The sequence below is a fragment of the Argentina anserina genome, chromosome 6 (genome assembly GCF_933775445.1).
Source record: "Argentina anserina chromosome 6, drPotAnse1.1, whole genome shotgun sequence".
NCBI lineage: Eukaryota > Viridiplantae > Streptophyta > Magnoliopsida > Rosales > Rosaceae > Argentina > Argentina anserina.
The window spans coordinates 4,256,170-4,279,867 of NC_065877.1; the positions used below are offsets into that span (position 1 = coordinate 4,256,170).

The 23,698-nt window shown below is 39.3% G+C and overlaps 3 protein-coding genes across 3 annotated transcripts; 2 read left to right on the top strand and 1 right to left on the bottom strand.

The window, feature by feature from the left end:
• Positions 1 to 1,121: 1,121 nt before the first annotated feature.
• Positions 1,122 to 7,414, top strand: LOC126797741 (leucine-rich repeat receptor protein kinase HPCA1). The gene is made up of 20 exons (XM_050524448.1): positions 1,122 to 1,542; positions 1,870 to 2,039; positions 2,354 to 2,471; positions 2,565 to 2,636; positions 2,847 to 2,921; positions 3,039 to 3,110; positions 3,204 to 3,365; positions 3,475 to 3,549; positions 3,714 to 3,785; positions 3,872 to 3,943; positions 4,035 to 4,103; positions 4,206 to 4,280; positions 4,393 to 4,464; positions 4,540 to 4,674; positions 4,768 to 5,228; positions 5,330 to 5,479; positions 5,595 to 5,734; positions 5,835 to 6,054; positions 6,316 to 6,551; positions 6,751 to 7,414. Exons 2-20 carry the CDS (start codon positions 1,961 to 1,963, stop codon positions 7,258 to 7,260), a joined length of 2,865 nt encoding a protein of 954 aa, XP_050380405.1. The 5' UTR covers positions 1,122 to 1,542; positions 1,870 to 1,960; the 3' UTR covers positions 7,261 to 7,414.
• A 5,257-nt stretch (positions 7,415 to 12,671) lies between these two features.
• On the top strand, positions 12,672 to 17,290 carry LOC126798166 (probable galacturonosyltransferase 7). Its single transcript, XM_050525028.1, has 10 exons — positions 12,672 to 12,841; positions 12,987 to 13,018; positions 13,113 to 13,154; positions 13,260 to 13,319; positions 14,205 to 14,280; positions 14,360 to 14,415; positions 14,556 to 14,854; positions 15,240 to 15,594; positions 15,685 to 16,200; positions 16,389 to 17,290. Exons 1-10 carry the CDS (start codon positions 12,724 to 12,726, stop codon positions 16,665 to 16,667), a joined length of 1,833 nt encoding a protein of 610 aa, XP_050380985.1. The 5' UTR covers positions 12,672 to 12,723; the 3' UTR covers positions 16,668 to 17,290.
• A 427-nt stretch (positions 17,291 to 17,717) lies between these two features.
• On the bottom strand, positions 17,718 to 20,732 carry LOC126799437 (protein SCARECROW). Its single transcript, XM_050526642.1, has 2 exons — positions 18,647 to 20,732; positions 17,718 to 18,247 (listed from the first exon to the last, which is right to left on the bottom strand). The coding sequence occupies exons 1-2, from the start codon at positions 20,575 to 20,577 to the stop codon at positions 17,788 to 17,790; spliced, it is 2,391 nt and encodes a 796-aa protein (XP_050382599.1). The 5' UTR covers positions 20,578 to 20,732; the 3' UTR covers positions 17,718 to 17,787.
• Positions 20,733 to 23,698: the final 2,966 nt, after the last annotated feature.

A 23,698-nucleotide genomic window follows, 5' to 3' on the forward strand; every position in this document is an offset into this window, starting at 1 on the left:
GGAACATAGATGTTGGCCTTCTCAACCGCTACATGTTGAGGAGAAAATCATCTAAATTAAACTATTGTTAGAGACAGTGATTGATTGCTCTTAATTTAGATATGACAGCTATTGGCTTTGGGATAGAGGAGCTTGTGGACATAAATTGAATTAGATAGTTGTCTTAACAACTGTAAGTTTGCCTAGTACTACAACAGTTAGAAGACAGTCATTCATATCTGGTATTTGTCAAGAAGTCTATCCTTTTAGGATGGAGGAGTTGCTGTCTGAGGCTAAGCCAGATAATATAGAAACTTAATTCTGGGTCCTTCATTCTCCAAGCCTTTTCTCCTTTACTTTCCTCCTTTAGGATGACCAAATCATGTGCAATTGAAGTTATATGATCAGGACAGTACAATAATATCTTGAAGACACTATCATCTCGAAGATTTCTAAGGCGTATATTCATCTTCTCAACTAAAGAAAGAAACCATAATCAAGCACAACTTGAGCTAAAGTCGTAGCGACCACATTATCTTATTTCGATATTAAATAATGCAACAAGCTTTATAAAACACTTACGTGGAGGCTTTTGCATGCAGCCGCTTGGACATAGGGCACGAGTTATCTACGTCCTCGTATAGTGATTACTACTCACGCGTCATCGGAAATGGGGGACCATTTAGACTCCAATGCGGCCGGCCGGCCATGATTTTCCGGTATATAGTTTGTTAATATTGAACCTTTGGTCCCTTGTCACAAGAACACAACACAAAAAAAGAAGATACTCTTTCTTTTTGTGCTTATTTGGGGATGGAGTCATGGAGCTACGTAGTATACTAGTAGGACACGGTTCAATCTAGTCAACCTGTACAACCTCGTGTACATTTGATTTTCAATACACAAAAAAGTCACGTTCTTTTACTTTTTCTGAATTGGTCCATCACCCTAGAACCAAAATCTTCATTTTTTTTGTTGTTGTTAAATTGGAAGACATTTTTGAATAGAATTTTTCCTCGATGAGAATGGTCAGATTTTAATGTGAACAGATGCTTGGATCGTAAGGAAAGATATGAAAACGACACCGCGTTTAGGAAAAGGCCCTCTCGGGGTTTAGGGTAGGAGGGATGCATTGCATTCAAGTTACAGAGACAGTGGATCGTGTCATTATCCACAATTTGTTCAACTCAAAAATTATAGGAAACGAGAAGAACTGGTCCAACTTAAACCCAGAAAGCTTGATTTTCATGTCAGCATTATGGGACCCTCCTCCACCTAAAGCCAACTGTTCCCGTTGAATTGCTTTGTTAAATCCCACGAGTCGTATAATCCTACCAAGTTGTGTGTAGTATATTAAGGACTTTTAGTTTTAATGGGTCGTGCTAGATCGTTGTGTAATGTGTATGCACATTAAGTGCTTGCTTTGGGGCCTGAGAGAGAATATGCAATGAGTCGTTTGAGTTTTTGTCTTTGTCGGGCGGAGGAAACGGTAAAAGATGGCTTTGTTATATGAGGGGAGTGGAGAATGATGATGACTGCGGTTGGTACTAGCGCTTGAAAGGTTTGGATTCTAAGACGAGTTATAATCATTTTAAAGAACCACAAAAGGGCCAACCCAAAGCTTTTTCTTGGTTTGCTTTTAGCTTCTATCTTTGTGTCTCGGCGTGCCTGCGGGTAGATTCTGGCACAGAGGTGAAAAACCCAAGTCACCAAAGAGGCTTGCTTTGTTCTGAAAGAAGCAAATGTGTGCCCATTGGTGTGGGTTGGTGTAGTGGAAGACTTGAGTCGTTTGATTTGTTGAGTGCTGTGGTTTTCTAGAAAATAGAAATGGTGTTTTGACAGAGACTTCTTGATAGATTGATCAGCATCTCAGAACCAAAAGTTTGAATCTTTACTGTATTTTGTTTGCTCCATCCAAGAAGAAAAAAAAAGAAAGAAGAAGAAGAAGAATAAGAAGAAAGAGTTTGGTTGTTCCATCTCCATGGCAACCATGAGGTCATGGTTGCTGCTGTTTCTGGCTTTGTGCTCAGGGATTCAAGTGGTGTTCGCCAATGATGACGGTACGGTCTGGAATGTCATTGTTTTTTGTTCATATTGTTCATATTGTTCATGTTTCTGGAATTTGAGGTTTGGGTAGTTTGTAATATGTTGCAAACTAGGAGGTTTTGTTTTATCCGTTGACTTTTGCCAATTGGAGGATCATTATTGTTCATATCTTCATGTTTCTGCTTGATTAGATATTTAGAGGCTAATACGCTAATCGTTCTTAAATTTTTGGCTAAACATGATTTTAAGATGAATATCTTAAACATGTGCATGGACTTTTACTACTTTAAAAGCTAGCTGATTGATTTATAAGCTTGTGTTGTTGCAGGTCCTGCACTTCAAGCCTTCAAGGACGCGTGGCGAAATTATCCACCCAGCTGGGACCAATCAACTGATTACTGTGTGTGGGAAGGAATCACCTGCAATCAGTCCAGAGTGACTGCAATGTCAGTGTTGTTCTATCTTTATGTTTTGATGCACTAGTTACTTTGTTGAACAAAGTAGTAACTAGGCATCTGTTCTGCTTTTATTATGTGCAGGAGGCTATCAGCCATGGGCCTGGAAGGGGAGCTTATTAGCGATATTGGGGGACTTACTGAATTAACATCCTTGTGAGTATGAAAGTTCCTCTCTGTATGTGCATTATGTTTCAGGCACATAATTAATTGAACCACTCCAACCCAATCAATATCTGAGCATACGCACAAAACATGTTTCTTTGGCAACATCAGCTTGTTTTGATGTTTCTAGATCTTGATCTGCATGGCATCCTTTATCATTTTTTATTTTACAATAGAAATTTATACATGTTAACAATGCAGGGACCTTTCTTTCAACCCCGGCCTTACTGGATCTCTCTCTGCACAATTAGGGAAGCTGCAAAAATTAAATATTCTGTAAGAACACACATAAGCGAGCAATTTTCATTTGGCCTTCCACTAGTTGAGTTTGAATACGCAATACAATTTTTTTTTTAACACAAATAAGTATGCATGACTCATTTCATCTTCTAGGATCCTAGCTGGCTGCAAATTCACTGGCAATATTCCAGATGAATTGGGAGATCTTGGAGAGCTAACCTTCTTGTAAGAACTGAAACACTAATCAAACTGTGTTCGTTCATAAACCACAATGATTAATCCCTTACTTGACTTAATAAATTATTTGGTTCTTCTCAGGGCTTTGAATACAAATGTTTTGACTGGTAAAATACCTGCTTCCTTGGGTAATCTCTCCAAACTGTACTGGCTAGACCTTGCAGACAATCAGTTGACAGGATCTATCCCAGTGTCAAACGGGACATCCCCAGGGTTGGACCAATTACTGAATGCTAAACATTTGTGAGTACTTTTCCTGTTTCCAACTCTTTCTCCATTGTGATTTAGAATTTTAATTGGATTAGTGCCAAAGAATATTGCTTAAATGTTAAATTGATTTATGAACGTACAGCCATTTCAACAAAAACCAGCTTTCAGGTTCGATTCCAGCCAAACTATTCAGCGCTAAGATGGTCCTGATACACGTGTAAGTTAATTCCATGCTCCAATTTATCATTTCACATGTCTAATGATGTACTTGAATGTATATAGCATTGAGATTGTCCTGATACATGTGTGAGTTGAATCCATATGATCTATAATGAATCCTGTATTTCATTCATCTAATTGGAAGTCACTCTATAATTGCAGGTTGTTTGATGGAAACGAGTTTACTGGGGCTATTCCATCAACGATTGGATTACTTTCAGATCTTGAGGCTCTGTGAGTAAAACACCTTAGTTTATCTTCCATATACAAGTATCTGCTGCTTGACAATTGTTGGACTTAATTATTCTTGTATGCAACAGTCGGCTTGATAGAAATGCTTTGACGGGAACAGTCCCCGCAAGTATTAGCAACCTTTCAAATGTCAACGAACTGTAAGTATAAATCTTGTAATGCTGTGTTGTTCTCTTACCACAGTTTTGGTTATGATTATTCAGTTTTCACATTCACTTTATACTCTTTCAGAAATTTGGCCTTTAACAAGTTGACAGGCCCTTTGCCCGACTTGACTGGAATGAACTCCCTCAATTATGTGTGAGTAGATGGCCTAAAGCTGTCATTTCCGGTTTCAGTTTTTGTGATAACTTATGCTTGTGCTGCAGCTGTTCTGATACCTCCAAATGGTTTCATTTTCAGAGACCTTAGTAACAACTCATTTGACCCATCAGAAGCACCAAGTTGGTTCTCAGCTTTACCTGTACTCACCACTCTGTAAGTCCGTAGTGCATCAAACTGTCTCTGCATCTCTTAACTAGCCATAAAGAAAGCAACTCTGAAAATGATATCGGCATTGTTGTTGAAATTCATACTGTTATGCACCCAGGGTGATCGAATATGGACCACTTCAAGGTACGGTTCCAGAGAAGCTTTTCAGCCTAGAAGATATACAGCAAGTGTAAGTTAATAAACAAACGTTACTGAAGTTGAACCATTTGAGGAATATGTCCACTCATGTTTGTCGATTTTATAGGAAACTAAAAAATAATGCATTCAACAACACATTGAACTTGGGTGATAGCATCAGTGTACAACTAGACCTTGTGGATCTGGAGAACAATGATATTTCCCTAGTCACTAATGGTTACGAGTACAAAAATTCACTGATGTAAGTCAGTTCATGGGACTTATCTTGAATTTTTTTTATGATTTGTATGTCCACCAGGCCATTCCTCTAATTTGTCACTTCTCCATATTGCAGACTTGTAGGGAACCCTGTGTGCAACAGAACCACTGGTCTATCTTATTGTGTGGTTCTCAACGCTACAGTGTATTCTACTACAGTGAGTTGTGGAAACGCTAAATGCCCCAAGGATCAGAAGCTCAGCCCTCATAGTTGTCAGTGTGCATATCCGTTTGAAGGAACACTGTATTTTAGAGCACCAACTTTCAGAGAATTATCAGACGCAACTAAGTTTCAAAACCTGGAAAGGAGCTTGTGGACAAACCTTTTCCTCAATCCTGGTTCAGTTCAACTTCAAAACCCTATCTTCAATGTGGATGACTACCTTCAAGTACAGTTGGCACTCTTTCCATCTACAGGAACTTATTTTAATCGGTCAGAGATTTTGAGGATTGGTTTTGATCTGAGCAATCAAACTTACAAGCCACCCGCAGAGTTTGGTCCCTATTATTTTATTACAGCTCCTTATACTTTCCGGGGTAATTTTAGTCATACTTTTACTACACACGCACGCACGCGCACACACACACACATATTTGGGTCATAAAAGGAACTGACTAGAGAATCCAACTTCTTTCAGCCACACATGGGAAATCTGTAAGCACTGGCGTTGTCATTGGAATAGCGATTGGTTGTACCCTTCTGGTTGTGGGATTAGTGGCAGTAGGAGTATATGCCGTTCGGCAAAAGAAACGTGCAGAAAGAGCCATTGGAACGAGCAGACCATTTGGTCAGTCATTGTTCTTGATGATATTTGGCTGGACTGAAATTTTGTCATCTGTATGTTTCAGAGGAGCAATATTAGTTATGTTGGCTGATTTTATTATGGTTTTTGTATCTTTCAGCTTCTTGGGCACCCAGTGGAAAAGACACTGGGGGTGCACCACAGTTAAAGGGAGCAAGATGGTTTTCCTATGAGGAGCTTAAGAAGTGCACCAATAATTTCTCTGACAGTAATGAGATAGGATCTGGCGGCTATGGCAAGGTAAAGATTCAAGTTTTGTATTGACATCTTATGAAACTCTGCTTCAAATTTCTGATGAAGGACCCTTTCTTTCTTTTTTTCGTTGGTTGGTTATCTTTAGGTTTACAGGGGCATGTTTGCTGATGGACTAGTTGTGGCAATCAAAAGAGCTCAGCAAGGATCAATGCAGGGGGGTCTTGAGTTCAAGACTGAAATTGAGTTGCTCTCACGAGTTCATCACAAAAATCTTGTTGGTCTCGTCGGGTTTTGTTTTGAACAAGGAGAACAGATGCTGGTTTACGAATATATGCCTAATGGAACACTTAGGGAAAGCTTGTCAGGTCAGTTCAAGGTTTTCAATACTTGTCTGTAGATAACCTGTTGGTAGTGAAGACAGTATGCAATCATCAGTTTGTGTAGTTTCAGCTGTTTCTCCTGTGTTTTTTTATGAGCTAATTTATACATATGTTTTTTTCTCTAAGAAGTACATGCATCCACCAAGGCCAATAAAAGCATAATTCTCTAGTACTAGTGTAGAGTATAGAAAATCGACGGACCCTGTTTATATCATGTAGTGACGGACTTTATGCATATACCTGTAGGGAGATCTGGCATTCATCTCGACTGGAAGAGAAGACTCCGCATCACTCTTGGGTCAGCGAGAGGAATAGCTTACCTGCATGAGCTTGCAAACCCTCCTATAATCCATAGAGATATCAAAACCACCAATATTTTATTGGATGAGCATTTAACTGCAAAGGTTGCAGATTTTGGCTTGTCCAAGCTGGTTTCTGACAGTGCTAAAGGGCATGTATCAACTCAGGTCAAAGGCACACTGGTAGGTTTACGGCAGCATTTCTTATTATGCCATCTATGAGCTTCATTCATATAAAGATGATATACCAATTCATTTCCTTTTTGCTCTTTTATTTCTTCATTATGTACATTCAGATTGCTAAGTTTATTATAAGCCTCAAACAAAGCCTGAGCCGGGTATCAGTCTTTAGTTCTTATCGCAATTTTCTGTTTGTTTGCAGGGATATCTGGATCCTGAATACTACATGACTCAACAGTTAACTGAGAAGAGCGATGTGTACAGTTTTGGAGTGGTTATGCTTGAGTTGATAACTGCAAAGCAACCAATTGACAAGGGAAAATACATTGTCCGCGAGGTGCGCATGGCAATGAACCAGGATGATAAAGAGCACTATGGGTTGAGGGATTTAATAGACCGAAACATTAGAAACTCAGGACCACTTATAGGGTTTGCGAGGTTCTTGGAGTTGGCCATGCAATGCGTTGAAGAATCAGCTGCAGATCGTCCATCAATGAGTGATCTTGTGAAGGCTGTTGAAACCATTCTACAGAATGATGGAATGAATACAAACTCCACATCAGCCTCTTCATCTGCCACAGATTTTAATACTTCAAAAGGTGCTAAACATCCATACAACGACGGTTTGGCGAAGAAGGATATGAGGGACAGCACTGGTGCCTTTGAATACAGTGGTGGATACACTGTTTCTGCCAAAATCGAACCAAAATAGCAATCAGTGCAGCACAGTTCCTGATCAGTTCATCTCTTCTCCTTCTGTATCCACATACATATTTTTTGATGTTTTCTGTATCCTATAGATACTAGGGAAATATATATATATAGCCTCTACTTCTCAAGTGTCAAATAGATTTGTGATTCTCATACCTGTGCAATGTGTCAGAGTTGCCTCAACAAATTTTGGCAAGTCCTGAGAGATGGCATCACATTTTTACAATGAGTTTCTCACTTCCACTAGCTACTTTCCAGAACAGAGTTTCCTTTTGTTTCTCCATTGAGACTTTGAGTGCTGTTAGCCCCTGAAGGAAGAAAAGCCAAATGCCGTTGCCCATACTTTATGGGATTAGAAAGAAAAAGAGCAGCATTGCCCCTTTCTGGAAAGGTCATTGTGAGCCATTAATTTAATGCATCTCAAATTCACCAGGCCATATTCACCCATTACATTCTTTTTTGGATAATAAATGATTGACAATTGGATTGGAGTATGTCTTCCGTATTATTGACTTACAAAGTTTAGTAAATAATGGCTCATATTTTAGCGTATTCAACAATGAGTACCATTAGTAACCTTTATCTGTTCGGAAGTAACCTTTGATCCAGAAAAAAAAACAATGAGTACCATTAGTGAATTTTTAAAATTATAAAATAGTATTATTTCCTATAATAAATTAGAAAAAGATCATCACTTATTATTTAATTATAAAAATGTCTCACTTTATTTTCCAGACTGTTTTACCATTTCTTCTTTATCATCATCATCTTCTTCTAATTCTAGTCATAACTTTATAGTTTGATGATGGATTTGAGCGTGGTTGGTATCGTTAGAAAGATCTATTTCCCCTCTTCCATTTGATATCATACCCATACAAGGCGCAACAACCTTCGCAACGGGCTGTCATCGTCCATGGTGGTGCTCCAAGCAATTATCGATGAAACCGAAGCTTAAGACTCCCTAATTCTTGTTATTCTTTTCATTCTGAGCATACTCATACTAATATCATTTGAGTTTTAACATAATTTTGCTTATTTAGACATTTTCTCTCAGCATGTCACACTCGTTGTCACACTCATTGTTACCCCCGCTATCACACCATATGTCATGTCCCCTATCAGCTGTCACACTACCTATTACACCCTATGTCACACCCCATGTCACACTACATGTCACACCCGATGTCACACCCCCTGTCACACATGTCACACTACATATCACACCCCTTGTCACACCCACTGTCACACCTGTCACACTCACTGTCACACTTGTTGTCACCCATGTCACACTACATATCACACGTGCTGTCACCTCTGTCACATTACTTATCACACCCACTGACACACTTTTTGTCACACCCCTATCACCCATGTCACACTACCTATTACACCTTCTGTCACACTACTTGTAACACTCGTTGTCACACCTCATGTCACATCTCCTGTCACCCCATGTCACACTACCTTTCACACCTTCTGTCACACTGATGTGTCTTAAAATGTTACTCGCAAGCGCACGAATCTATTGTAGCACAGATATGCAAGAGCAAGGACGAACCCACATGGAATGTATGATATTAGGAAAAAGCTAATCAAATCTAAATTAATTTAACACTAACCTAGTTGAATAAAATTTGGTTATGAAGTAGCTAAAATAAAGACAAAATAAAGAGATAATGATTACCTTGATGACGCAGTAACTAATGTATCGAATTTCACCACATTAATCAATAAGTCTCGATATGTTATCTACTAATTCCCAAATAGGAGTAGCAATCTATAAATCAATCTAATGTTTTCTCAAGATTTATCAATGAAGCACACATGAATAAATTCTATTATAGACTCTTCTTCGCTTCTTAATTATGAACGCCAAAGCATCACTTGTACATAAACTTATTGAAACTACAAAAGATCAAAATGTTGCTAAGCATCAGATGTGAAACAAACTCATTTGAATAACAAGAGATCAAACGATTTCATATTAACATGGTACAAAATCAAGCATGGATTAATAAAAGTGACTTCTGAACTACCAAAAATGCATGACATTAGAGGTGAAATGAACAAATATTTTATTAATACATATTAAAGCAAGAATCATAGGCATGGAATATGTGATTAGGGATTTAAATAGATAATTGAATAAAACTTATTTCATAATATGGTTTCATCCTTAACTTTAGTTAAGGAAATTTAACAATACATAATACAAACTAAAAACATGCTCAAAACTATAAAATGCAACATAGGAAATAGCTAAGGAAATGGAAGAACAAAGAGCAACAATGTGTCTCTCAAATCTCCTCACTCTCCTCTTCCTTATTCTCATGAAACAACATCTATTTATAGGGAAACAAAGATCTTCACTCTAGCTTCTATCTCCATGTGAATATGACTTTCCCTCTTTCAAAATTCTCAAGCTTGATGGCAATAAGTCTTCACTCATAAATGATTCCATACATCACTCATCTCCTCATCAAATTCCATTTGCCCTCTCTCTCTCAATTTCCATGTGGAAAAAATGAATGCTAAGAACACAATCTTTGAAAGAGTGAAAAGTTAATTCATTCTTTCAAGCAAGCTTGCTTCTAGCCACCTTATTTCACGGGAAAATTTCTCATGCATCTTTCATGATCTATCTAGCTTCCATTTTTATGTATGTATCTATGATTTAAACAAGCAAAAGTAAATTCAACAATTGATGGCTAAGGTAATATTTTCAATACAACACACTTAATGCAATGAGAATGCATTCCATCAATTGTAGGCTACACATGTTATGAGAACAAGAAGAATGTGGTGAACTTATTTGCTTATTAAAATGGAAAAATACTCATGTTAAATCAAGGACTCAATTGACCATATGAAAATAGATAAATCGCTTCAATATCTTTAACATTTTATTAATGTAAGACAAATACTTATAAGGACACAATATCAAACTAAATGACTCAAATTAATAAAAATAAGTCACCAACAAATATAAATAAGGGAGAATAATATGATATATAATGTGCTCATCACACACCCTATGTCACACTACATGTAACACACGCTGTCACATCCCATATTACACCCGATGTCGCACTGTCACACCCCCTGTCACAATCTCTGTCGCACTACCTCACACCGGCTATCACAACCCTTGTCACAACTTCTGTCACACTACCTATCACACCCGTTGTCACACTACCTGTCACACTACCTATCACACCCGCTATCACACCCAAGAAGAATAAGAAACTGCTCTAAGCACCCCTCATCACCATTTTCTCTGATTTAGGCATTTCCGGCAAGCCTTTCTTCAACATCAGCCCTTGTCTTTCCATCAACCTCCTCTTTCCGTCGACATCATCATCATCATCGTGGTCACCCAACAAATTGATCAGTGCACCCATCATCATCATCATGTCAAATACCCAATCTCTTTGGTTGGTGTTGCAGATGTTCTTGTGTCTGGCGACGACCATGGCAAAGATGACAACGTCGACCATGGCGGAAGATGGAGCAGCAAATCTCGGAATTGTGTGGCGGAGGGAGGCAACAACGTTAACGATGGAGATGGTGGTGTCGGTGAAGCTAACCTGGAAGAGAATGGAGCTAAGAGAGGAGAAGAGGGCGGTGAAGCTGCCGGCGATGGGGAGTTCAGAAGAGCTCGATCTAATTTAGATCGAGTCGGAGATTGGGATTTTGGAGAGCTCATCCCCTTGTTGTCGATGGAGTCGTGTTACCGTCTTGGCCTCGGTGGCATCGTCAGTGTCTACATCGCGATGGTGTTGTGATTTGTAATCGTTGCATACCTTCTTCTTTTTTGTTGAAATAATGATTTTTAGTAAATATCACAGGTTGTAAATATCTTCAAGATTATGTGCAACGCTTTAAGGGTGTTTTTAAGATGACTTTTTTAGAATTTTTGAATCTTGTTTGATTTTTTTAATTACATGTGTTAAATGTGTTTTTTTAATATAAAAAGTCATTTAAAAAAATTATTTGTTCAGAAGAGACAATACAGTAACACCTTTGCATTTTTCCCTCCTAATTTCATTTTTCTTGCACAATAATTGCTTGCTCATCTCATTAATATATGGTAGGCAACCTCCCACTACATATATAAAGTTTTAATGATGGAAGACCATCTCATTTTTTTGTCATAAATAGACTATGAAGCACGGACACATGCTATGGACACCGTATTGCGTGTCCGACACAGATACAGACACGTTCGGACACGCGAGTATTTGAATCGAAAACGCGAGTATCCGAATCGGACACGCGGACACACACCAACTCATAATAAAAGTGAAAGTGTTTATGGTGAGATTCGAACCTTGGTCATCTAAGGCACTCAACAACTCCTCAACTATTCCAACAGATTCAGTTTTTATTATATTTATGATTTTATGCACACTTTAATATATATATATATATATATATATATATATATAAAGAGAGAAACTCGTGATAAAAATAAGAATGTTTGTGGTGAGATTCGAACCTTAGTTATCTAAGGTACTTATCAAATCCTTAGTCATTCTAACAAGTTATGTTTTCATCATTTTAATGTACACTTTGAGTCTTTGACATATATATACATTTAAAATTTTAAATACTTTCAAATTTATAAATTAATTAATATTTAATTAACATGTCCACCACGTGTCCGTATCAAAAAAAAATTAATATATACCGTGTTTACGTATCAAATCGTGTCTAAAACGGACACTTGTGTACGTGTCCGTGCTACTTAATAAATATAAGACCATGTCTTATTTAATAGAAAAAGTCAAAAACAGAATGATAGAGACTGGTTTATCAAAGAGTGCCATGACACCAAAACTTGAGAATCTGCTCCAAAAGTAAACACCTGAAAGAACCCTAAACAGGAAAGCAATTTAGAGTTATTACCAAAAATATTAAAAAAAAAAAAAAAGAAGAAGAAAAAACCAAAAAAAGGTCTGAGCCCAAGTCACTAGTGAACAACCTCAACATGTGAAGTGGATCTGACTTAAAAATAAAAAAGATAATTAATTTTTTTAAATAATTTAAAAAATTTAAAAGAAGAGTGGCAATAATAATTACTGACCTTTTAACCAGAGAAGAGGGTAAGAATAAAAAGAGTATGAAGCTCTTTCCGCAGAATCTCTCTCACAGTTTTTGGTGTCAAATTAGGGAATGCCGTACACAGCCCAGGCTTGATTTGATTTGAATCCCAGTCACTCTCTCTCTCTTTCTCATTCTTTCTCTACAGAGCTGCCATAACCGCACTGCAAGCATCTGAACCATACGCGCCGCGGAACAACCGCACCTTTTTGGCTTTTCCAGCGCTTCGGTTTTCGAGTTTGCCGCATTCCGAAACCAGACGAAGAAGAAGAAGAAGCTAGGAGGAGGAGGAATTTAAGAATCGTCGTCGCCGTGGATGGTGGAATGAAATCGGATTAGGCGACGGCGGCGGGAGAGAGAGATGGCGTACGCCGGAAAGAAGAGATGGAAAGGATTGGTGGTTGGAGTTTTAGGCCTCGTGATACTATCTATGCTCGTTCCTCTTCTCTTCCTTCTCGGAATTCATAATGGCTTTCAAGGTCAGTAGAGAGCCACACACACTCTACACTCAGATCTGTTTGTTTCAGATCTGATTTGAAATCGAATTTGTGACTCTAGTTTCTGGATGCTTCTGGATCTCTCTGTGCGTTTAACCTTTTGCGTTTTCGTGTTTGCATTGTGCAGGTTATGGTTCGGAGCAGCCGAATTCGCCTACTGTAAGCTTCTGCTTTGTTCTTTTTGGTTAGGATTTGATTTTCGATTGCCGCATTGTTGGTGTTGATCTTAGTCATTGTGTTTTTGTGATTTCAGCATACCACACCGATCATCATCAAAGAAAATGAGGAACAAGAGGTGTGTTTTCGATCAATTTACGTAGGGATTTAGTGAGGCGCACACACACACACATTGCTTGTAAGGATTTTGTATTGGGGACTAAAGATTGTTGATTTCTTGCAGGAGGATCATGTAAAGCATGTAGAGAATTTTGTGAAACATTTTACTCCGCCAATTTTTAAGGTTCGTTTCCGTATTGATGTTATGGTTGTATGCTTGCCTTCATTCTTGGTGACTTGGTCCTGCTATTCGGCTAGTTTAAGGATCACAATGCTCCAACTATAGGAAATAAGCTTGTAGTTGAGTCATCAGGTGACTGATATGTGTATCTTCACAGTGATAAGCTCTACCCTGGTCTTTGAGACAGTATAGTCCTTGAGGTATAAACCATGGCATATTACAACTATAGTGCAAACTGAGCTCTGATACATACAGTGAAACTCTACCCTAGTCTTTGAGGTAGTTTAGTCCTCGAGTTGTAAACCATGGCACATTACAATTATTGTACAAACTTGGCTCTGATGCATCTGCTTGTGTGACTATAAATTTATAAATTGGTAACAGATTCTATAAAATTGGTATGTTTACATTTGGCGTTCTAAACTTTTAGGTATTGGTGTGTAATGGAATTAATTAACCCCGGTTGCTGGGTCTAGTGACCTCTCATCCCTACTCTATGCTGGAGGTTAAGTGTCAAGGTTCAATTCAAGATGATGTATGAATTCTGCTCCTGTGATTTTGTTGCCGAATTGCACTCGTGTCATTTTTCTAGTGAATAAAAAAGCGATATAGGATTGTTGGACATAGTGTAAACAATATATGAATGCCACCTAATTCTAACAGATCTACTTCACATGACTTTAAGGAAATTATAATGTTTCTAGGAAATTTAAATGGTACAATGTCGCATGTTATGCTATACGGAGATATGCGGCCGTGATGTACACAAAATGCATGAAGATTACCAGTATATGTTGTGCATCATAATGCATGAAGATTCATTATCTCAATTACAGCATGATTCATATGACCTGATTGTTATTTTTTCTTTTTATTCCTTTTTACCAGGATATACTAAAGAATATCACACACAAAGCTGAAAATACAACCAAAAATCAGGTCCCGCTGCAAAAGAAACCAGAAGGTCTGTTATATCTCAATATTGTACACTTGTCTCTTTGATTGTCACTTGATAGATATTAACTTATATTTTATTTTAATAGTTACAGAGATTCAAGCTCCGCCTCGGGACGTTCCACTATCCCTGTCTATAAAAAATGTACAAATGAACATATTGCTCTGTCTGTCTGTCTCTCTCTATATATATATATATTTGTGTGTGTGTGCGTGTGTGTGTGTGTGTTTCTTTTTTGGGGTAATCACATTTGCTTTGACTAATCTGAATTTGTTTTTTTACAGAACTCCAAGGTTGAAAAGGTGGAAATGATTGATTATGCCAAAGGTGGTATTGATGAAAGTGGGAAAATATGTCAAGTGAAATTTGGGAGTTACTGTCTTTGGCGTCAAGAACATAAAGAAGACATGAAGGATTCAATGGTGAAGAAGCTGAAGGATTCACTATTTGTGGCAAGAGCATATTTTCCTACTATTGCAAAACTTCCATCCCAACGCAAGTTTTCTAGTGAAATGAAACAAAACATTCAAGAGCTGGAGAAAGTTCTTAGTGAAAGTACTACAGATGCTGATCTTCCATCACAGTAAGTCATGGAAAATTTTATATATTTCCCCACTCACTGTTCATCGTCAATGACAGTCATGTAATGATTCTTACTGTTAAACATATGGCTGTCGCAATCGATGTTTTAGAATGCCAAATATTCTTATTTTCCCACTGTTCTTCATCAATGAGAATTATAAAATGACTCCTACTGTTACACATCTATGGCTGTCAAATTGATGTATTAAAATCTACTATCAGAGTTCGCATGTTGCATCCATCTGGTATTGATAGTGCTCACATTTCACTAAGTTATTCTTTGTTGGTGCTTAGTCATGCTGTTTTTGATATTTCTTCTGATTTTGGGTATTGCTAATGTCTCAGACTGCCCAACAAACTAAGCACAATTCCAATTGTTTTGTCAGGATTGGGAAGAAGCTTGAGAGGATGCAAGCTGTAATAGCGAAAGCCAAAACCTTTCCTGTGGAATGCCATAATGTTGATAAGAAGCTGGGACAAATATTTGATATGACTGCAGATGAAGCTAACTTCCACATGAAACAAAGTGTCTTTCTCTACCAACTTGCAGTCCAGACTATGCCAAAGAGTCTCCACTGCTTGTCTATGAGACTGACTGTGGAATTTTTCAGAGATCCTGTTTACAATACAGAGTCTCTGGCGAGCAAGTACAATGATCCTGCATTGCGGCACTATGTCATATTCTCCACCAATGTACTTGCATCATCAGTTGTAATCAACTCAACTGTAGTGCATGCAAAAGTATGAATCTGGCCTCTTCCATGTGTATCCAACTGTAATTGCTATCTTTCTTGGTGATAAATACTAAATAACTAATTTGCAATGTTTCAGGAAAGTGGGAAACTGGTTTTTCATGTGCTGACGAATCAAGAGAATTATTTTGCGTTGAAACTATGGTTCTTTAGAAATACTTATAAAGAAGCCATTGTTCAGGTGTTAAACCTGGAGGACCTAGACAACCGCAAATTATACTTGTCATTGCCTGTGGAATTCCGTGTTTCCTTGGGCATTGGTACAGAAGCTAGAACGGAATACTTGTCTATTTTTTCTCATTCACACTATCTTCTTCCCGAGATATTCCAGAATTTGGAGAAAGTTGTGGTTTTGGATGAAGATGTTGTTGTACAGCAGGACTTGTCTGCACTTTGGACCATTAACATGGGAGGAAAAGTTAACGCTGCTGTACAGTTCTGCTCAGTGAAGTTGAGTAATCTTCTGAAGAGCTCTGTTGGTGAGAACAGTTTCGATAAAACCTCATGTGCTTGGATGTCTGGATTGAATGTCATTGATCTGGTTAAGTGGAGAGAACTTGATCTCACTGAAACTTACCGAAAGTTTGTAAATGAGGTGAGTATCATTCAGCTTGTCCTAATATCTATGATCAGTGCAACTATTGTTTAAGCTACCTGTGGTTTTGTTGATTCTTTATAGCAAACATTTCCCATTTTCGTTTTTAAATGTGTGCTTATGTCTAGCGTATTATTCATGTCCCACTTAGAATATCTGATTTATTTGCTTCCCCGTCTTAATGACAGGCGAGCACCCAAGAGGTGCAAAATGAAGCTGCTGCGTTGCAAGCAAGCTTGCTAACCTTTAAGGACTTGATTTATCCTCTCGATGGTGTGTGGGCTCTCTCTGGACTGGGAAATGACTATAATATTGATATTGCTGCAGTAACAAAAGCTGCAGTGCTGCACTACAATGGAAAGATGAAACCTTGGCTTGATTTAGGAATCCCAAAATATAAGGTTTTCTGGAAGAGATATCTGAACCGAGAAGATCAGTTTTTAACCGACTGCAACGTGAATTCATAGTGAGCTGATTGCCCTTGTTTTACAGCTAGAGGTTCTCCAAGACATGGGGATTGAGAAGCACTAACCAGTCTATCTATTCTATGGGTGCCGAAATTTTTTATCAGGCTTCCAAAGCATATTTGATTCTGTGGAAGCCATAGCCGCGCTGAGTTTCAAACACAGTTGTAATTTTTTGGTAAATAAAAGACCTTAAAATTTATTCTTTCTGGAAGAGCAGATGGATGGAGCTCCCAGATGACAACATAAGCTTCGAGTTACCATTGGGGGATGGAAGGTGATGCTCCTAGGGAGTGGTTTGAAGAAAATTATTGCTTAGTGGAAAAGCTGTGCAGCAAATAATTTTGTACACACTGCAAGGATGCATTGTTTGTTTGTCAAAAAATGTGATTCAATTACCATTCGTGATATAAACAACTGTTTGCTGAGAAACCAAGTAGTCGTTAGCTTTATGCCCTTCACAGGAATCATTCTTCCTATGACTTTTCAGGTTGTATTTTATTTTTGAGCTTTTGTTTATGTTATTGTTAGGTGATTTCAAATCCCTGTTCTTTTTTATTTTCCAAATATATCCTGCATCAGTTCTGTGAAACAGATCAATTCAATTTAAATTGGGCATTCTCAAATTCCTCTCTTTCACTCTAATTAGTTACGACTTACAACTATGCTGAAGTCCCATCAATACAGCCATAGAATCCTTCAACCTCTTCAAGGCTATGGCAATTGGCAAGGTATGTACCCCTTTTTCAACCAACTTTTTCGCCTGGATACATCAATTTGACGGTTAATATTATTTTATTAACGGCGTCAGAAAAATAATATTAATTGTAAGCTGGATGTATAGCGATGTAGATTATCCACCTTAATAAGGCTGGTTTTGTGAACGAGTTGATTGCCTTTTTTTGACTTCCGACCCTTGCTCTGGTCTTGCTACTGCTTTTATTTTTTACCCTTGCTTCTGTCGTGCTACCGGTGCTAGTGCTTTTATTTAGCTCTTCGTTTAACGCCTAACTAATCCTTATCAGGCAAAAATTTCTTCCACAAACTTCCTGATAGATGGATTTCAACTAAACAAAAATTATAACCGGGCAACGGATTACGGATAATACATTCAAAAACAAGCTCAGTAGTGAAGGTTGGGGTTGGTAGTAGCATGATAAGGTGGTCTCCAAGCCGAAGCAGTGAGCAAACAGAGGTCTTTCCATCCAAGCTTGAGAGTCCCATTGTCCTCCACCAATGTGTAGCCATCAGAAGGGAACATCCCAAGCAGCAAGGTCGCCTGAGTCGCCGCATTTCCCGCCAAAGATATCCCCCGGAACCCACTCTGCTGGAACTTCTCCCTCCAGTTATGGAACTTGACTTCACCGCTCCGTGACGGCCCTCCCACGGCTAAAACATTCCGTATCTCCCTTGACAAAAGCTGTTGCTCCACGACGTGCCTCTCCTCGCTCTCTTCACCGTAGCTTGCACCCAAAGAATCGAACAACGCCGAGTAGTAGTGTATGGCCTCCACAAACCTCCCTAGAAAAGAACCGGCGTGACTCAAGTCCTGTTCCACTACCGTCACCACTTTTGGTGCTAATCTGCAGTCAAATCAATCGTATCAAATCACTCAAAAAAATGCACAAAGTTCTTCTACTATCGACAATTTGACAGACTAGGCTACTTGGCCAACTTTAGCCCCAGAGTAAAACAGGAAAAGGGATTGGCTACAGCTTTATAGGCTGCAACAAGAAAAGAGATATAGCGACCCGAGTTTACTATAAGGAAATGAGACAGACCAAAAGTTAGATTAGCAACAATGGAGGCCATTGTAGGATTAAGCCATGAACTAATTGTTTATTAATTGGTCAGCGCTAGCTAATTAAAGTTCGAAACTTTAGCATGCAACTTCGATTAAAGACGCCAAAAAAGCGCAATGCAAAGCTCTGGATGATTTGATATTTCAATGTATATATAGAAGAACCTTAGATTGACATTACCTCTGCAAAAGCCAGAGCGTGTTGGCGTCGGAGCCGGTGACGTCGTAAAGCGAATGCTGCAGCCAGTGAACGGCCACGGCCTCTCTCTTGCTTATGTTAAGCCGGTCAGGGTCCAAACTACCCACCTTCTCCGCCACTGGGAGGAACTCGAACGGAAGCCCTAGCTTGTCTGCGAAGTCCGTTAAGCGCTTTCCGGTAGCTTCTAGTGCCTCCATGGAGGTTCCAAGCCCGGTGAGGCGGACGTATGGTGGGCCACCGGGGCGGGAAGCTAGAATGTGGAAGAGTCCAGGCCATTGTAGGCCTTGCATGATGTCGAGATCGACTATGTGCACCCGGTCTTCTCTTTCAAATGCTTCTTGGATTGCTTGGTTGGCCGTGAAGTGGGAGAACTTCACAAAAGGACTGATTCCATTGAAGACTTGGAACGCGGACACAAGCTTCTGCGAATGGGTGATTGGCGCGGCGGAGGCCGGGAGGGAGGCGTAGATGCCGAGACACGAGCTGACTAGTCTCGCTGACATGGCCTCGGAGAAGTAAGCCGCCACGCGCTGCGCGGAGGTGCCGTAAGGGGTAGAAAGCTCGGAGATTTCTAGTAACATTTTGGTTGCTTCTTCGAAGTTATCGGCGGAGACGGCTTCGGCGCATTGGAGTAGTAAGGTGAGGAGGTGCAGCCCTTCTTCGTCTCGCTGCTGCTGCCGCATCTCTTCTTTCTTCTCGCGGAGTAGTGCCGCCGGGGACGGCGTAGGTGCAGCTGCAGTGGTGGACTGTAGTGCAGTGTTGTTTTGTGTAGACTCCGCGGCCGGGGATGGGGAGCTTTGCCGCTGCTTATCGTGTGTTTGTTGTTGTACTTGTTGTTGTAGTTGTGGCTGAATCTGCTGGGAAATGTGGTGCTGCTGAGCCTGGAGGTTGCTTTCGTTGCAAGTAGGGGAGGAGGTAGGGTTGGGTTGTTGGGGTAGGGTGGCTCCCCAGCTCAAGTACAAGTCCTGGTTGCTAATCACATGGTGACCACTGTTGCCATCTGACGGGAAAACAGTAGCGACGTCATTTATTCCGGTGGAGGTAGAGTCGATATTAAGCTTCAACCCCGGACCTAGTTGCTCTCTTCTTCGACTGAAAGTCGGGATCGGAGGCGGGGGCGGCTCCGATATGGAGCGGAGGCGATACTCGAGGAGGGAAGCCAAGTTGGGGTTGCAAGGGAAGATGATCTCCCTCACGTTTTGTATGAGCTGAGGAATGGAGACGCTGGTGGAGCTGTTGATGAGGTCTTTTATGATGCCGTCGATCCACGCCGTGGCGGAGCTGTCTTGATCCATGACAGTAGAAAGCGCCGTGGTAGGATGAGTTGAGGGGGGAGTTGTTCTCTCCGGTGGGAAGAGAGGCAGCCCTGAAAAGCCGCAGACGGCGGGAGGAGGAGAGGTGGCGGCGATCTGGGAGTGGTGAATGGGATGATGGAGGGACAAAGGGTCTATAGGACCCCAGGTTGGAGAGGAAGAAGAAGCTGAAGCAGTTGATAGAACCCCACCTGACGTCATGAGAGTTGTCAGATTGTTGGACGATGATGGTACTGGTAGATTGAGCATAGTGGTGGAGTAGTTGGAGACCATATTCACTTTGTCATGGGTCGGGTTTGGATTTAGCATCACGCTCCGGTTACGCGAAGCTGCTCTCATATAATTGTCACCATTATTGTTGTTTCTGATTGAGTTGGTGTTGTTGTTGTTACTGCTAGGCTGCACTTCAATCTCGGAAGCCATTCTCTTCCTCACCATTTTCGACCGAGCCGGGTTCTGCTGCTGCTCGACAACGCTGCTTCCTTGGCTGGTGGAGTTCAATGGACTGTGACTAGCACTACTGTTGTTGTTGTTGTTGCTGCTGCTTCCATTGGCACTGACATGGTCGCCATTGTCACCTAGCAAAGCACAAGCAGCCATGACTGGTTCGGGTTCTTGGGAAGAAAATGATGAGAGTAGGAATAAGGTAGTGTTGGATGTAATGCCTCATGGGAGAAGAATCAAGAGGATGAAGAAGAAGGATTTAAACAGAGGAGGAATGGAGCAATGTCCCAAACAGATAACGGTGGAAAGATTGAGACAGTGGCGTTGGGATTCCTTAGAGGGAGTATCTAGTCTCAAACCTCAACACGAGCTCCCAAATAGTAATCTAATTTCCCACCTTTATTATTCTCTGTCGTCCAGAATTTTATAATATAACTACGCCGAAGCTATGCCTTTTGGATGCATCCCAGTTTTCCATAACCGAGAAGAAAAGGGTAAGATAGAGAAAGAAGAAGAGGGTTTAAGCTCGTGGTGGGGGTGGTGGCGATTAGCTAAGCGTCCTTTTGTGCAAGGTATGGTGGCGATTAGCTTAAGCTTCTTGGAGCAGCTTGATCTCGAAGAAGGGTTTATATTTCTGCTAAAACCTAGCGATGCAAACATTAGGAACAGGGGTTTGGAGTGATGGGGGTGTTTTGGAGCGAGGAACGTCGTCAAGTGCTTGACGCTTTCATTGGGTAGAGCTGGGAACGACAATCACGATGAAGCTGTGTCCTGAGGGATAAGAATATATGTTGCTTACTATCGTTGTTGTTATGAACACAATGAGGGGACAAAGTTAAGGTAATAGGTTATAGAGATTTTAATGGCTTCAATAAATTTCATCACCTACCATACTTGAACAAAATGTGCTCGACTATTGTCTCGATCTATTTTCAGCCGAGTTTGATAGAGAGCATTGAATTCACAGGTGAACTAGCAAGTGTGATCTATGGACGACGATATTTTGCAATTTTGGGGTATTGCTACTTATGCTAGTGTGCAACTATGGTCAAAACGTATTGAATATCATGTCAGATGGATGTGATAGAATAGGTGGGTGAAGTGAATAATGGGACTTAAAAATTGCAATCCCACTAAAGTGGTTGCAGCTCCTTGAATTTAAGCTCCAATATTTGAAACAAAATTGGAAGTAAAATACAAGGTAGTATTGACAGACAGCAACCATCCAAATCTAGTGTTATTGACAGCTGGTGATATTTGAGATAATGGAAGTTCTAATCTAGTGATGAAAATATTAACTTAATTATCATCATTAACAATATATCTCTTATAATTAAGTTCATGCATATCATAGCTCAAATGTTTTTCAACTAATTAGTCTTGAAAACGGACGTTCGTAAATCATAAAAAGTGCGGATGCCCCGCCGTTGTCTATCTTTTAGCCTGAATTGGGCATCGATGACATCGTAGCTCTTACTAGAAAGATACCAAACTTCGATCTGAAACTTTATTTTGCAATTGGACTCATCTGTTTTGAGTTGGCAGTTGAGCTTAATGGTGTGCGATGGTTTGCCGGCAAAAATTTCAACCTCAATCACATTGACCTTCATCTTCATGCCAATGCCGTATGGGATAGTTGTGGTCTACATCCGGCAAGAACAGAAGCAACGTCGATGCTTGATGTAGTTGTAATCTTCATCATCTGCACTTTTTCTGATGCAGCTATAATGTGAACTAATATGTTTTTTTTAAATATTATCGTACAACAAATAATCTTGAATCAGTGATTGTTCAATGAACAACGGTACTAATAATTAATCACATCGATTTATTACCTTCTCACAATTAGTCACATTAGTTACAAATTAGTCAAATTAGTTAAATTTGGATTGTAGCACCTCATATATCCAAATTAAACAAATTTGATTCTCCATCGATGTTTTATGTAAATTGAGTGAGGCTGAGAAAATATGTGTAAGAAACACTTGCTACTGAATCAGCTAGTTATTGTATAATGTTTCATACCATCAATCAAAAAGTCACGTACGTATGTAATTACATATGTAATTCACATTTTCATATATCAAAGTAGTGCACGCACATACTTTTCATTTATACTTATTCATAAGATTTCTCTTAATTACAATTACTCACACTCATGTTTTTTTACATTCATCATTGAAGTCCAAACAACAGAAGAAACAAGAAAAGCTCACCTCACGATGACATGATACATTTGTCATAACCATCCTAGCTCGCTCTTTGAATGTTGCCAAATTATCGCTGTGAAAAAAGAATGTTTCAAAAGGTTCACAAAAACTCAAGCCCTTAATGGTTTGATCCATGCCAATAATGCATGTTATGAATTGGATTCATGTTGTTCCTTCCGCCATATCAACTATCTGGCTCTATTACTTTGTATACATTGTTGTTTAACTAAGTAAATTATAGTACAAGTTAACCAATACATAACACTGATAACAGTTAAACACAGTACATAATTTGCATCAAATTTTAATTTATTTATATTTACTCTTGTCGGAAGAAAACGACGCGTAATTCCAGTGCATTTGATTTGTATTTGACTCACAAAAGTCACTTTTTCATTTCTCCAGATTTACAAATCACATGGGAAATCGTTGCTAATCAGATCAAATAATTAAGTAGTTAGACTATTACATTACCAAGCAAAACATGCATGTCATGCACGTTCCAATACGAGATTGAAAAACCAAACCCTAATAAGCTATTCTGAAAGTTGCATTGTTTTTTTAAGCATCGTTAACAGCAAGGAAATTTTAGCCCCTCTTACGTTGAAATTGTAAAACTAACATTTCCCAGTTTTACTTCTTAAACTGCTCCATGACTTCACACAGTGATGGAGACGAAGTGATTAATATAGAAAGGCTAAGCTCGAATGAGGATGAATAATTCTGGAATTGTATATATAAGTATATAGATATAAGTATATGATCGATATAGAATATATAAAGCTGCATTGGGAGGGAGCTAGCTAAGTTTTGGCCTCGTGACCCGACCCAAACAGGAGCAGGATGAGAGAAGTTGCTGTCGTAGAGAGAGAGAGAGAGAGAGAGAGAATTCTTGAAAAGATGAAAACTAGTGTTTGACATTTTGCTTTCAACTGCATTATCACTCATCAACTTTTTCCTCTTGATCTTATTTTATTTGTATTAGTATATCTTGCATAGTTTCTTACAATTACTTTTGTACATACCAGTTCAAGCTTAGGAGTAACTATATATGTCCATTTATGCTC